This window comes from Mus pahari, chromosome 3 (assembly GCF_900095145.1).
Source record: "Mus pahari chromosome 3, PAHARI_EIJ_v1.1, whole genome shotgun sequence".
Taxonomy (NCBI): domain Eukaryota; kingdom Metazoa; phylum Chordata; class Mammalia; order Rodentia; family Muridae; genus Mus; species Mus pahari.
This window is the reverse complement of record NC_034592.1, coordinates 103,652,453-103,667,859: the sequence shown is the minus strand read 5'-3', so window position 1 is coordinate 103,667,859 and position 15,407 is coordinate 103,652,453. Positions and strand designations below refer to the sequence as shown.

The 15,407-nt window shown below is 46.1% G+C and overlaps 1 protein-coding gene across 2 annotated transcripts in view; it reads left to right on the top strand.

Moving 5' to 3' along the window:
* Window positions 1–14,626: 14,626 nt before the first annotated feature.
* Window positions 14,627–15,407, top strand: part of Pla2g4e (phospholipase A2 group IVE) — a 64,821-nt gene continuing 64,040 nt past the window's right edge. For both annotated transcript variants that reach the window (XM_029536544.1, XM_021194928.2), the window contains exon 1: window positions 14,627–15,020. In XM_029536544.1, coding sequence (XP_029392404.1) covers window positions 14,808–15,020 — 213 coding nt within the window. In that variant the 5' untranslated portion in view covers window positions 14,627–14,807. The remainder of the gene's footprint in view (window positions 15,021–15,407) is intronic.

Genomic DNA, 15,407 nt, shown 5'->3' with positions numbered 1-15,407 from the left:
GATGGCTGCTGTGTTCTTTTTTTGTTTTTGTTTTTGTTTTTTGTTTGTTTTTTTGAGACAGGGTTTCTCTGTGTAGCCCTGGCTGTCCTGGAGCTCACTCTGTAGACCAGGCTGGTCTCGAACTCAGAAATCCGCCTGCCTCTGCCTCCCAAGTGCTGGGTTCAAAGGCGTGCGCCCCCACGCCCGGCGGCTGCCGTCTTCTGAGCATGGCCATGACATGCTACACGTTTTCATTTTCTCATTTGATTTTCACAACAGCCTAGGAAGGTAAGCATTCTTCTCAGAGGTGACAGGTGGTTCCAGGCCCCAGGGCCATCAGGGAGGAACCAGGATCTCAATCTAGGCTGCCTGCCAGTTCATATGTGGTCATCCCATGTGCTACCAAAACCCATTTCCACAGTTATGACAAGTTCCCGGTAATCCTAACTCACAGATATGAACACTGGCAATCACTGGATTGGCCAATCTTCCACGAGTCAGGACTCAAGCATTTCTCATTATCTCATAGATCTAGGACAGCTGGGTCTGTGGTGCAACCCGGTCCCGATTTGCTCGAGGTTAAGGGAGAGTGAGCTTGCTCAGCACGGAATGGGTTGTTAATACGAAAGAGTCTATGTGCATTTTAGAGAATTTGTCTGGAGAAGGTCCTGAACGTGGAGACAAGTTGGCCATCCTACCTAATACCCAGCAGTGAGCATTGAGGCAAGAGCCAACGGACAGAGAGAGGACTGGGTGACCTGCTGCTACCTAGATAAAGATGAAGAAAAACCACACATGGCTGCTGGCGTTCAGATGTATTAACTGTATACCAGTCGGAAAGAGAACATGGGCCCCTGTGGGATGGGCAGGGGGAGAGGATCTACAGGTATTCACCTCCCAGAAGAACTCAGGGGAAGATGAAAGCCCACCACTGAATCTAGCCTTCATGGGGAAGGGGCTGCCATATGAGTATGAACCCCAAGAATGAGGATTACTAGAGAGAGGTACAGCCTGTAGAAGAGAGCAGGTGAGACCCTGAGGTTGGAGAGAAGATCCTGGAGTGTACCCTGAGATGATTATGGACTTTTAAAAAATGTGTATGGGTATTTTGCTTGCATGTGTATCTGTGTTCCGTGTGTGTGTGTGTGTGTGTGTGTGTGTGTGTGTGTAATGCCAGAGAAGGCCAGAAGAGGGCATCAGATCCCACTGGAACTGGAGTTAAAGATGGTTGTGAACCACCATGTGGATGCTCTGGGAATCAAATCCAGGTCCCCTTGAGAACTAGTCAGTGCTCTTAACTGCTGAGCCATTTCTGCAGACTGAAAATCTGGCACAATTCCTTTCTCTCAACAGGTGCTTGATAAATGGAGGTTGCCATTCTTTTTCTGAAAAAACAAAACAAAACAAAAACAAAAAAACAAAAAACCCTCAACTCAATAGTTATTTTAACATTCTAAGTAAGTACTTGTATAGTGCTTTAGTACAGCTTTATGGAAACGGGATACTTTGTGCACATGAATGACAATCCCTTCAGCGGCTGGAGTGACGCCAGCAGTTAAGACCACTGGGTGATCCTCCAGAGGACCTGGGTTCAATTGCTAGCACTCACAAGGCAGCTCACAATTTTACCCCAGTTTTAGGGATTTGGCGGCCTCCTTTTTCTGGCCTCCACAGGAACCAGGCACACATAATACAGGCAGGTAGGACACTCATACACATAACATGAACATAATAGTCAGGTGTGGTAGCGCCTAAATTAATCCCAGCATTAGAGAGGCAGAGGCAAACTGGTCTCTGAGTTTGAGGCCAGCCTGGTCTACACAGTGAGCTCCAGGTTAGGTAGAGCTACATAAATAACTCTGTAAATAAATAAATACATAAATACATAATTTTTTTTTAAATAAAGACTTATTTTTTCAGGTATAGATTATATCCTGGAATTGTGTGTAACTGGCCTCAGAGCCAAGTACTCACCATCAGCTGTCTCCCTTGCAAAAGGCTTATCACAGCTGAGCCTTATGACTGTTTAAACCCCCTCATGGAGGGAGGAGCCCCAAGAGCCTCTCCTGAGTATCCCTGTGTTCTCTGTAATAGCACGAGGCTTACTTGCACAAGGCTTCCCGGAGCAGCTGGAGTACATGAGTGAGGGCAGAAAGCACCGTGTGTGTGTGTGTGTGTGTGTGTGTGTGTGTGTGTGTGTGTGTGTGTGTGTGTATGTGTGTGTGTGTGTGTCTCAGAGGAAGCCCCCAGCCCTGCTGGGTACAGCTCTCCAGGTGCTGCTTTTTGAGGGGAGAGCCTCACACCCATGTAAATAACCCCTCACCTGTGCTCTGTAAGGAAGCCCAACAAACTATTGGTTCCCCTGTAGCAGGAAATCTAGTGGAATCATTATAATCTATGGCAAATATTAGAATGAAATGGTTGTTTTCTAAAAGTACTTTGACCTCGAGGAAATTATTGTTGAAAATAATGATTTTTTTCTTTTTGTTTGTTTGTTTTATTATCTATAGAGTTGTTTTTTCTGAAGGTGCTTTATGCCTTTTGCATGACTTTGGTCACGAGACAGTCCTGGCACACCTGGAATGTCTTGCATTATTGAGTGTTGCAAGCCACACACACACAAGGACTAGAGTTGCCGGGTTGTGATATTTTCCTTCAGGAGATAGATTGGATTCGGGGATTTGGGATGAGAAACTTGTTTTACCCCCGAAACAACTTTTGTGTAACAGTAAACATCCTTTTGGTTGGCTGTTCGAAGTTCAGACCTTGAGAGGCTCACTTGTAAACCCACCCTGCAGTGTCTCTCTTCTGCGTCAACTGTCCCAGTTATCCAGAACTTCCACATTCCCCCGAGCAAATCTTGACAGAACCATGCCTTGGTTTGCCCTTGGAGTTTTAGTTTTAGGAGAAGTAGGTGTTGGCTATGTCTCCCCCTGGGAAGGAATGTTAGCAACACCTGGGCACTTTCAATCCAGCTAGCAATGAAAATCGCAGTTCAGCTGGCCTATAACATGTTGTGAAATGTGCTATGTTGTGAAATTGTAAAGGTCGGAAAATTGCTGAAGGAGGACCCCAGATAGTATAGATTCAGAGAGTATGCAAAAACAAGGAACATTTATTCTGCAAAAACATCCAGCACGCGGGGTCAACCACCCTCCAAAACGGAGACCCAGACAAAGGTGCTCAGCGCTTATAGGGAACCAGGGGAACTCTCTAGAAGGATTAGGTAATCTGAAATCTCATTGGTGGGTGCTTGGAGGTTACAGATGGTGAGGTGAGTGGTCTGTATTCCTATGTCATGAACATTTAACCACAGGATGAGATAGGGCTGCCCAGCACAGATGGATAACACATTTCCCTAATTTCGTGGTTGTCCCTAGGCTGTTCTTTGGCCTAGTTTCTGGGACTTGCGGTCTGTTGCTGGAGCTGGTACCTTATGGCTTTTTTTTTTTTTTTTTTTTTAAATCAGGCCTGGTCCTTACATGGAGACAAATGAGGTTTATGTTGTCCTTTCAAAGTGACTTTAGAGAATTTGCCTGACAGACCCTTGGTACCAGTGGGCTTCAAGAGAACAGAACATATCTACCACTCTCTGAGCCTTCCTATTTAATATGCCCCTTTAATATTTTATTTTATTTTATGTGTAACAGTATTTCACCTGCATATATGTCTGTGCACCATATGCATGCCTAGTGACTGAGGGAGTCAGAAAAGTTTTCCAGTGCCTGGGACCAGAGTTACAGATTGTTGCAAGACACCATGTGGGCACTGGAAACTGAACTTGGGTACTGTGCAAGAACAAGTACTCTTAAATCACTGAGCCATCTCCCCTGTCCTACAGTGTGTCTTTAGACTCATGGAGCAGTCTTATATATTAGTTTGTAACTAGTATTTACATACATATTCAAAGGAGGACTTAATTCAAAGTCATAAAATACTTAGATGAAGCCGCACATCACCCAAATGGTGCTTGGAATCGGGCTCTCCTCAGCTGGGAAGTCCATCGACTGTAACATAAACAGAGTTAGGGTAGCTGTGCAAAGAGATACTAAGTAGCTATGGAAATAAACTCTGTATCTCTCACTCAGAATGTGGATGGACTGCATGAACAACCAGGCTTACAAGAATACTGACAAACTACATTTAATGTTAACTTCTCAAAGTGTTAAAGTCACCCTGATAGAGGAACTCAGCATGTTGTGCCTGTGGGGCCCAGAGGAGCCTGGATCGAAGGGAGCCCAGGGCTGTTTCTGGTTTGGGGTAAGTATTCTGTTTTGGTCAGTGTGCTGGTTATACAAGCCTGTTTAGCTTGGTCTGTTTTCTGTTGCTTGAACTTAATATCCACAATCAAGTAATTTAAAGGGAAGAAATTTATTTCTTATACTTCTGGGGGCTGGAAAAGCCAAGGTTAAGGGATTGAATTTGGTAAGGGCCTTCTTGGCTCGTGATGATTGTGTTGTAATAAGGTGGTATGGCATGGTGAGAGGGAACCAAAGTAGCCAAGTTAGTTTTTATAACATGTTGGGGTCTCCCACCTCCACTAATCACTCTCCCTCAAAACACCAGCCCCTCACAGGCGCATAGGGCCACCAGAGAATTGCTACCGAGAGGACCTCCCCAGATCTCCCAGAACGCAGCGTCCTTGGACCCGCCTACGATCGCTTGGACTGCCTACCAGGCACTCAACTCCGCCTACGATTGGTTCACCTCCGCTGCCAACTTCAAAAGAGACTCAAGGGCGGGCTGGAAATCTTTCCATGTACTTAAGCAGAGTCCGGTTATTAAAAATCGAGCCTTAATCAGTGTAAAATTGTCAGGGCTTCCATTTTCCTTTCACAGCCTTTTAGGATATTCCCGCCCTTCAGTATGAACCCAGACCGGAGTGTTTCTGCGGGCGGGAACACTCAATAACAGACTCACTCTGGAGATAACTCATTAACTCACTAATCTATGGGTAGGTTAATCTATTCATGAGGACAGAACTCATTACCCAATCACCTCTTAAATTCCCATTACCCTTAATACCATCTACCTATGACTTTGAGCATTAAGTACCAATGTTTCAACTGTGGGAAACCAACACCCAAGCCATGGCAAACATCAGCATTCGTCTGGCCGCACACCTAGAATCTACACACTTCTCTGTGGTAAGCTTTGCCTAAGAGCTCACTGAGGGGCTGCAGAGATGGGTCAGTGGTTAAGAGCATGAGTTGTCTATTCTTGCAACATGTGAGAAATGTAAATGAAGTATGTTGTCCATTCTAGCAGAGGACTAAATGAGACAAAGGAAGTTCCATCTTTAAAGAGATTTGTAAAGGAACCACCAGGCAAAAGTCTCAGCTCTCTTCTATGATAAGAGAGTAAGCGTCCGGGCTACATCCTGTCCTCCCTCAGAGGACTTGGCTTACCCTGCTTTGAATTAGCCAGCTGCATAAGACTGAGAGGCCAGCTCTGACCACTCAAAGTGAGGCTCGGGACCCCTTTGTATTAGGGATAAAAGCCCAGTGGGATTCTAGCTACAGATGCTTGCTTGATCTGTAGAGGTAGTATTTCCTGACTTGCCAAAAATACTTTGGATTATATTGTCATTTTCTTGTGATCCCAGACCCATCTCTAACATGGAAGATTTGAGTTTGGTCCCCAGCACCCATATAGAGTACCTTACAACCACCTTAAATTCCAGTTCTAGAGGGTCTAATGGCCTCTGTGAGCACCTGCACTCCTGTGTACAGACCTATACACAAGTAAAATAACGAGAGAAATGAGTTTACTAAAGAATATGTAACTAGCTATTTTGGAGGACCTACATTCAATTCTCAAGACTGGAGGAAAGGGTATATTGCAAGAATCTGGGAGCATTGACCCGCAAGCATGAGCTGAAATAGTGTAGCATTTGTATCTCCCATGGAAGTGTCCCTTCCCATAATCCTCTCTTGACAACTTCTGCCCTGTGGCCTTGGGTGGCAAGGGTGTGATCAGGACTAGCCTATCTCAGTATGTCATCTCCTTGGCACTGGGATTGGCCCAGGGCAGACACCTTGCTCAAGGGAAGTGATCACAGCCTGTTAATGAATGTCTCTTTGATGCTGGAATTGCAGATGTAAACAGAACAGAGTCCTGTTGCTCTCATCCCAGGTTCTGGCCTTCCTCAACACTAAATCTCTGTTTCATTCTGTTCTGTTGGGTCAACATGTAGCTTTCCCAACTAGGTGAAGCTAGATATTGCTGCTTGTGTTTAAGCTCCCACGGTTTGTCTCTTGGTACCTACAATTAGTGGAGATTAATCTTGACTAATTTATGAAGTCAGTGGGGCCACTGGCTGTCATTGACCATACGATGAAAAGTGCTGTCTTGCCAGGCGTGGTGGCACACGCCTTTAATCCCAGCACTTGGGAGGCAGAGGCAGGTGGATTTCTGAGTTCGAGGACAGCCTGGTCTACAAAGTGAGTTAAGTGAGTTCCAGGACAGCCAGGGCTACACAGAGAAACCCTGTCTCGAAAAACCAAAAAAAAAAAAAAAAAAAAAAAAAAAAAAAAAAAAAAGAAAAGAAAAAGAAAAAGAAAAGTGCTGTCTTCTGATGGGAAGGCGATCAGGAAAAAGTGGCTGCTCTCCTCCATCAAGACATCTCCACAGTGTGACCTTGGTGATAGTCAGCCTCCCCCAGGTACCACTGTGGGATCATTTCCTTTCATGAAGTTCAAACTGAGATGATATTCTAGTAAATTCTCAAATTCCTTCACTCTGAGTCTCCAACCAGTTTAACTTGGAAAGATCATTTCTTTCCTGGATTCTACCCATGGTGATAACTCTAACACCCGACCCCTACCCAGGATGTTTGCCTGGTTTAACAGCATGACCATTAAAGGGGCAACTGGACAGCTCTCAGCCACAACTTGTAGCTAATTCTTAGTCTGGTTTTGCTCTCTGGACCACATGATGTCATTGTTGAAATGCAGATAAAATATGGCCCCTGCTGTCACCTACCCTTCCTGTGTGACACTGATGACCCACTTCTGGGCAGTTACCCTGGGGTTGCCCACTATGCTCACAGCAGGGAGATCTGGGGAGCCATGTTGGAACCATGATTTCCGTACGTCTTCTTGGAGAATGAGGCCAGGAGGGCTTCACAGGCTTCATCATGTCCTTAGAGGGAGGGGACGCCAAAATCACAGCTGTGTCCTGCAGTGCCTGATTTAAAAGGCCTCTATATAAGAGAGTTTCAGCCACTGTCACCTGGGTTTCTCTTCCCCTCAGTATTCTTTACCTGGAATGAGAGAAATTCTATCTCGGGCCGAGAGTGTCCTGACTTTCCACATGGAATTGAGGATATAGGTTTTAACAAGTGCTACATTCTCCTTCTGTGAGACATAGCAGTGACACCATATCGCAGCACAACAAATGACACTATAAGGGTCTCATTTTATGAGCTGTAACATATATGCTGTCAGTAGAATCAGCTATGGTATCTGGCTGGGCTTTTGGCAATGAGGTTGAACAGCAAAGGAACCGGCATAGATCGTGCCCTACATTGCCTAGGCGTTTGCTTCCTGTTTCTCTAAGCTTGCTCTCTGCATTATTACCATTTCACAAAAAGGGCAGTCAGGAAACTAATGTTGGGGCTGGAGAGATGGCTCGGTACCCAAGCCCCCACAGAGGCTCACAATGGTCTGTCACTCCAGTTTCAGGGGCTCCAGCACTCTCTTCTGTCTTCCGTGGGCACCAGATCGTATGTGCTGCACAAGCATATGTGCAGGCAAAAGACATCATTTTTCAAATAAAAAGAAGGAGAAAATAAGGCTTAGAAAGGTTTGAGTATCTATGATGCCCTCGTCCCCACACACCCACCATCTCCTGGATGGCTAGATGGAAGATCAACATTCCCCGTGGAATTAAGGACCCCTACCCACAGGAAGCACAGGGTCTGTCCTGATAGGCTTTCTGTCTGTCCTGACATCACCCTAGAGTTTGCATAGACCTGGAAAGAGCACTAAATGAATGTATTTGCCTGGGTGAGGACTGTAGGCGGTCTGCCCCTTTACACAGCTCCACCCTCTTTTCAGGGACAAAGTGAAGGGAGTTTTGTTCCTTGCAACTGGAGCACTGGGCAGGGCTTGTGTGTACCCAGCATCACAGCAGTACCTACTGTCCCCTGGGGAGCTACTTTCAGCCCTTTTCAAACCAAACCGGTTTCAAAGAGTCTCAGCTCCTTCTGGGAGATGCCTGGAAATACTTTGTTTTCCCCCAGTAACTCACCAAGTGTACTTTCTCGGACTGTAAGCAACAGTCTTGCTGCTTACAAAGACTCCAGAGAAGAGAGTCTTCTTGGATGACACTATATCAGTAGCTCATTTTTAACAACTACAATACTATTGTGGAGATCTTTTCATACCTGTGAGTTTTAAAATGGAACATCTACCCCTGGAAGAAACACTTGTATAGTGAGCCCTCGGCCTCCAAAATCTATAGATACCACTACCTTTGCAGCTAAGTAATTCAGTGGGCCACGAGATAAGTCCAGAAATGCTTAAGCGTTCTGATAGTATGGATTTCCTTGAAGTTTGTGTTTGTTTGTTTGGTTGGTTGGTTGGTTGTTTGGTTGGTTTTCGTTTGTTTGTTTTTTGTTTTCTTGGTTGTTTTTGTTTTTCGAGACAGGGTTTCTCTGTGTAGCCCTGGCTGTCCTGGAACTCACTCTGTAGACCAGGCTGGCCTCCAACTCGGAAATCCACCTGCCTCTGCCTCCCAAGTGCTGGGATTACAGGTTTGTACCACCACTGCCCGGCTGTTTGTTTATTTTTTGTTTTTTGTTTTTGTTTTTTGAAATAGGGTCTGCTATGTAGTCTAGTCTGCTATGTTGACATTGACATCCTAATCCTCCTGCCTCAGATTCCCAAATGTTGGGATCATAGGAGTGTACCACTATGCCTGGCCATAGTTGGATGGTGAGTGTTCCCCAAGGCCCTTGTGCTAAAGGCCACCACACTCTTGGGAGCTGATGGTGCCCATAGTGGGTAGAGCCCAGTGGAAGAAGTTAGGCCTTTGCAGGTGGTTCTTGAAGGAGATACTGGCTTCTGTGTACCTCACTCTGCCTCCCGACCACTGAGATGCACTGCCTTTTCCAGTACTTGTTTTCTTTCATGATGTACTGTGCTAGCACAGGCCCCAAGACCATGAAGAGGAACCAGGAAGCCTCTGAAGCTGTATCCCAAAGGAGCCCTTCCTCCTCCTTAGCATGATGGTTTCAGTTATTTTATCACACCGTCATTAACACAAGCGGCATCGGAACAATTGTTTGGGAATGGTGTAATACTGTGCATCGGCAACTAATTTCTCTATGGGGTTGTCCTCTGTTTCTTGGTTAGGGGCATTCTTTTGTTTGTTTTGTGACAGAAACTCTGTAGCTCAAAATGATTGCAAACTCTCCACGATCCTTCTGCCTCAGCCTCCCGAGTATTGAGATAACAGGAGTAAGCCAGAATGCTCACTCTAAAGAGCTTTCTAACTAAGGCTCTTCTTTCTGAAGCCTGTTCCCGCAGACAGAATCTGCCTTTCTCCCCAGTAACGTCCCCCACACCCTAAATGATTATTTTCTAATATTTATTTTGTCTTATTGTGTCTATATGTAGGCTTGTGCATGTGAGCACACGTGCCTCCTGAGTGCTGGAATTAAAAGCATATACCACGACTGCCAGCTGATTATTTTTAATCTAACAGAAAATCCTGCCTTTTTAATTACGCCATGAAAAAAGGAGAGGGAGAGGGGGAGAGGGAGACAGAGAGAGAGAGAATAAAACTATAAAGTTATCATGGGTAAATTTTTAGGGTATGTGAGGCTGTGGAGATGAGTTAGTGGATAAAGTGCCTACTATGAGAACATGAAGACCTGAGTTAAGAGACCCAGCACCTACCTAAAAGCTAGACATGATGGCGTACTCTGAACACTTGGGGGTGGGGGAGGGTGTAGAGACCAGGAGACCTTAGGACTCAGAAGTTAAGGTGAGGCCTTGGGGGTAAAAGTGCTTGTGGTCAAGCCCGACAACCCGAGGCCTGTCTCCAGAACGTGCATGTCAGCATTTGGGTGTGATTCTGGGCGTGTGCAACCTCAGATTCCCTGGGGGGGAAATTGGAAGCCAAAATAGGAGAAGAGGCTGGGAGCTTGCAAAGCCAGGCAGGGGCAGAACCAGAAAGAGACCCTGCCTCAGGAAAGCAGGAGCCAGACTCCCGAAGAGTTGTCTTCAACTTCTAGATGTATGCCGTGGCCCACGCAGAAGCATAACATACCAATTAAATATCTAAAATAATAATAATAATAATAATAATAATAATAATGATGATGATGATGATGTGGAAAGCAATAGAAGGCACAACATTGACCTCTGACTTCTATAAATATAGTTGTGGGTGCATGGTACATATGCACACACACAGTTTTTTTTTAAAATGGTATTCAAGAAAGACTTGATCCTAATAAAAATAAGTGGAAAAATGGAAACAGAAAACTATTATTCTGTTAAAAATCAATGAGAAATTAAATTGGTTTAGTTACATTTGCTCTGAAAAATCCCTCTCTTTTCTTTTATTTAGAATTATATAAATTTAAAAATACTTTCCTGCCTTAAACAATTGGAAAAGTATACAGCTTTCCTTCATCCACCTGAGGGCCACACCCTTTCTTTTTACCAATCTCATGTAGTTTCCATAAAATAGGCTAAAGAGAAAAAGTTACTAAATTAGTATGCTTCTTATAAAAGTGTTTAATAGTATGAAGTTCATGTCTTCAAGGTTGTAAGAAAGGGAGAAACCAAAGCAACCAGTTCAAAGCTACCTGGCCCCCCACAAAACCTTCCCAACCACCCTCGGTAATGTGTCATATTGTACCGTGTCACCCCATAAGGTGTTACCCCATAATCTGTCATCTTGTACCATGTCACCCTTTAACGTAACACTCTTAACCGTAAGGCATTACCCCTTAATGTGTCACCCTGTAAGCATCATTCTGTAGCCCATCACCTCATAAGGCATCAGGGTCACCCTGTAACATGTCACCTTTAGCTGCTTCTGTCACTCACTGCCTAGTTCCTCTTTCCCTCTTTGCTTCTCTGACCACCTGTGGGTGGGCTCCTTTGCCCTGTGCCAGTCCCCTTCAGGGACAGAGGACACATCAGTGACAAAGCACCATAGATCCAGAGCTCTGGCTGAGGAGGAGTCATTATAAATATTTCGCTGTCTGTATATTTGAGTTCAGAGCACACATGCTATTCAGGATGGTGCGGACTGACCTCATCAGGGGCCAGCATCACCAAGAATCCAATGGCATCACTATGGTAAACATGGGGTCTGCTCATTCTACCCAAGTAGGGAACGGATGGGGACTGGGCTCTGGTCCGTTGGAGGAAAAGCATTCTTTTTTTTTTTTTTTTTTTGAAAGTTGGTTGTATTTTACCACACCTTTTAAGATTTTTTTTTAAAGATTTATTTATTTATTTATTATATGTGTGTACACTGTAGCTGTCTTCAGACACTTCAGAAGAGGGCATCAGATTTTTGTTACAGATGGTTGTGAGCCACCATGTGGTTGCTGGGATTTGAACTCAGGACCTTTGGAAGATCAGCTGGTGCTCTTAACTGCTAAGCCATCTCACCAGCTCAGGAAAAGCATTCTTAAAGGGTTCACTTTCGGAAGCATGAAGGCTCAACTGGGCTCCTCGCCTCTGCCCAGAGGACATGATGCACAGTAGTCCCCTCTTCTGTTCTAAGTCCCAAATTGTCCCCACTTGTACCCTCAGTGCAGTCTCTGCTGAGGCAAAGCTCCAGAGCATGGAGCACAACCGGGAGCTAAGACCCAAGCAAGGAGAGGGTCTTGGAGAGCAGAAGGAAGAAGAGGAGGAAAGCGGGCTGGCAAGAAGGCTCAGTGAATAAATGTGCTTGCCCCCAAGCCTTGAATTCTATCTCCAGAACCTACCTGGTGGAAGGAGAGAATTGAACTTCTTAAGTGTCCTGTGTGTCTCCCTGCACAAAAGTTAATAAATGAATGCAAATTTCAGAGAGAGAGAGAAAGAAGAGGAGAGGAGAGGAGAGGAGAGGAGAGGAGAGAAAGGGTACTATGTGGCACCATGGGAACTACCATACCTCACATAGTATGGAACAATTGCATGGAGACAAGATTTGTTTTTGCTCATGGTTTCAGAGGGTTCAGTCCATCAGAGCAGGCAAAGCATGATGGGAAGGCATCATGAAGTTCCTGATGAAGGCTCCTTACATGTGTCAGTCCAGGAAGTAGAGAGTAGTAGGGCCAGAGCCAGGGGTTGGGTTATCACCTTCAAAGGCCTATAGCTGCTATGACTTCTGTCAGCGAGACCCCACCTCTCTAAGGTTCCATGGCTCCCCAAAATAATGCCACCAACTGGGAACAAGTGACCAAAACATGAGCCTGTAGAGGCTATTTAAGAGTTAAATCACAGAAGCATCCTATGAGGCAGGGAAGGACACCTCTAGCCTTCCATTACAGTGAGCTGCCTTCTACACACCTGTACCATCACACACACACACACACACACACACACACACTGACACCAGATCAGACCATGGCCAGACTCTAACTGCTCAGCTGCCTGGGCCCATGTTCTCACCATCATTCAAGGTCTTACTTGAGTGCAGGGGGTGGGGGGATCAGAGGGCAGAGTATTGAGGGACAGAAGGTTGGTTCCCTGGGACAGAGAACTCAGCATGGAGATGCATAGGCTTCCTTTTGTCTTCATGAAGCCCCTGAAATATTAACCAAAAGAAATCTTTACTTCTGGGGCTGGGGAGATGGCTGAGAAAGTAGTGCCTGCTGTGGAAATGGATCAAACTTGAGAATATCACCCTGAGTGAGGTATCCAAGACCCAGAAAGAGGTGTATGGTGTGTACTTACTTATAAGTGGACAGTAGCCATAAAGTGCAAGATGACCTGCTACAATCCACAGACCCAAAGAAACTGGGTAATAAGGAGGACCCAAGGGAGGATGTGAGAATCTCACTCAGGGAAACAAAATAGTCATCAGTGGTGGATGGAGTGGGGAACTGGGTGGGAGAGGAGGTGAGAAAAGGAACAGGGATGGTGATGATCAGGTGTGAAGGGGGAGGGAGGGGGCTGGGAGTGAGAACAGAAATTGGGGAGGGGCATCTCTGGGACTAGCTGGAAACCTGGGTTGGGAGGAGGCTACAGGGAGTCTATGGGGGTAGCCTTAGCAGAGATCCCTACCTACCAGCAGGGGGTATAGAGGCTGAAGTGTCCACTTCCAGGAGCCAAGTAGAGCATCCAGTGGAGGGAGGGAGACATCAACCCACCCACAAAACCTTCAGCCCAAAATTTGTCCTTCCTATAAAATGCAGAGATGAAGATGGAGCAGAGACTGAGAACGGCCAACCAATGGCTGCCCAACTTGAAACCCATGCCATATGAGAGAGCCAACCCCTGACACTGTTAATGATGCTCTGTTCTGTTTGCAGATAGGAGCCTAGCATAACTGTCTCCTGAGAGGCCTCATCCAGCAGCTGAGGGAAATAGAGACCCACAGCCAAACATCAGGGGAGTCCTGTGGAAAAGTGGGGGCTAGAATTGAGCAAGCCAGAGAAGCAAGGACACCACAAGAAGACCCACAGAATCAACTAACCGGACCTATGGGAGCTCAAAGACTGAACCATTATCCAAAGAGCACGCAAGGGCTGGACCTAGTTACCCTACACATTCGTAGCAAATGTGCAGCTTGGTCTTCATGTGGGTCCCCTAACAATTGGAGTGGGTGCGGTCTCTGACTCTGTTGTCTGCCATTGGATCCCCTTCCCATACCTGGACTTCGTGGTTGCGGCTCAGTGGGAGAGGAGGTGCTTAGTCTTGCTGGAACTAAATGTCCCAGAGTAGTTGGTACCCAAGAAGGGGGTGTGTCTCCCCCCCACACACACACCTCTGAGGAGAAGGGGAGAGGATAATAGGGGAAGGGATTTGTAAGGGCGGGACTGGGAGGTGAGGAGGTAGTGGGACTGTGACTGGGATGTAAAATATATAAAAAAAAATTGGGGGGAAAGGAAAAAGAGAAAAATCTAAGCGAACGTGTTGTGTTAGCGCACTGCAAGATGGCGCTGGAGAGGCAGCTCAGCTTCCGCGGTTAGGAGCACATGCTGCTCTTCTAGAGGACCTGGCTTGCTTTTGTTTTTGTGATTTTAAACATAATGCCATGGTGCATTCTCTTTCAACTTCATCATATCATTTATCAAGCCAGACGAAATGAGAGGCAGGGTTAATGACCAGTCTCCACCATCAGCTGAGAGCCTAGAGGTGGGTATTTGTTTTCATAGCTCAAAACAGAGATGCGGGGTGAGGAGCAACAATTGAGCAATGGCTTTACAGGACGAGAATGCGAGTCTCCTTTAGATCCTGCTAGCCTCAGGCATTTCGCCATTCCCCCCTCCCTTCTCTAGGTTATATTGAGTTTCACGCTTAAAAATAGCTCTTGCAATGCAGAGCTGGAGACAGCCCCAAGCTGAAATCTCAGCTCTGCAAAGCCGGTCTCCCCTCGCCTAGCGCTACATGGGGGGGGGGGGGGGGGGCGGCGGCGGCGGCGCAGTCCTTGCTGCGTGCTGACCTTCTGCACACTACGGAACCTTTCTTTTATTCGTGCCGACCAGGTTGCTCGAAAAGTTTCCGGCGCTCCCTTAGCGAAGCTGTGACCTCTTTCCCTCCTTCCTTAATAATTTATCTGACATTTCTCCTGGAGGAACCTGCTGGCACCTTTCCTTTCTCCCAAACCTCTCCTGGAATTCCCTGAGGATAAGAATCAGCTCCAGCTCTATGCAGTCTATTCCACACTCCGATGAAGCAGACGTGGCTGGGATGACCCACACCTCAGAAGGCCACCATGGCCTGGGAACCAGCATGCTTGTCCCACTGAACCCACAAGGGGAAGAAGACGGCAGGCCAGGAAGAAACTACAGTGAAGATGCACAGGACCCACAGACTGCTGTGCCCTCACCTTTAATTCCCATGGCTTCTTGCGGCTCTCAGGTATGTCTTTTTCTGGGGGGAAAGGCTCCTGTCCCCTTAAACTTGATCCTGCCCCCTTCCTGACTCTGAATAAGATCACATGTATTCTTGCAGTTTAAAGCTCAGTTTTTGTTCATTTCTTTCTTTTTTCTGGAGGTGACCCTTCTCCAAACCCATCACCCTACCTGTCTTTACCTCTTTGTGTTCAGAAAACCAGCTAACAGATGTTGTAACCCTTTACTGAGTGTATCCTGCTTTGTATCCAATACTCTGCTAGGCAGGGATTCATTCATATATGCACTTGGTGAGATGATAACTGAGTGCATCCTGCTTTGTATCCAATACTCTGCTAGGCAGGGATTCATTCATATATGCACTTGGTGAGATGATAACTGAGTGCATCCTGCT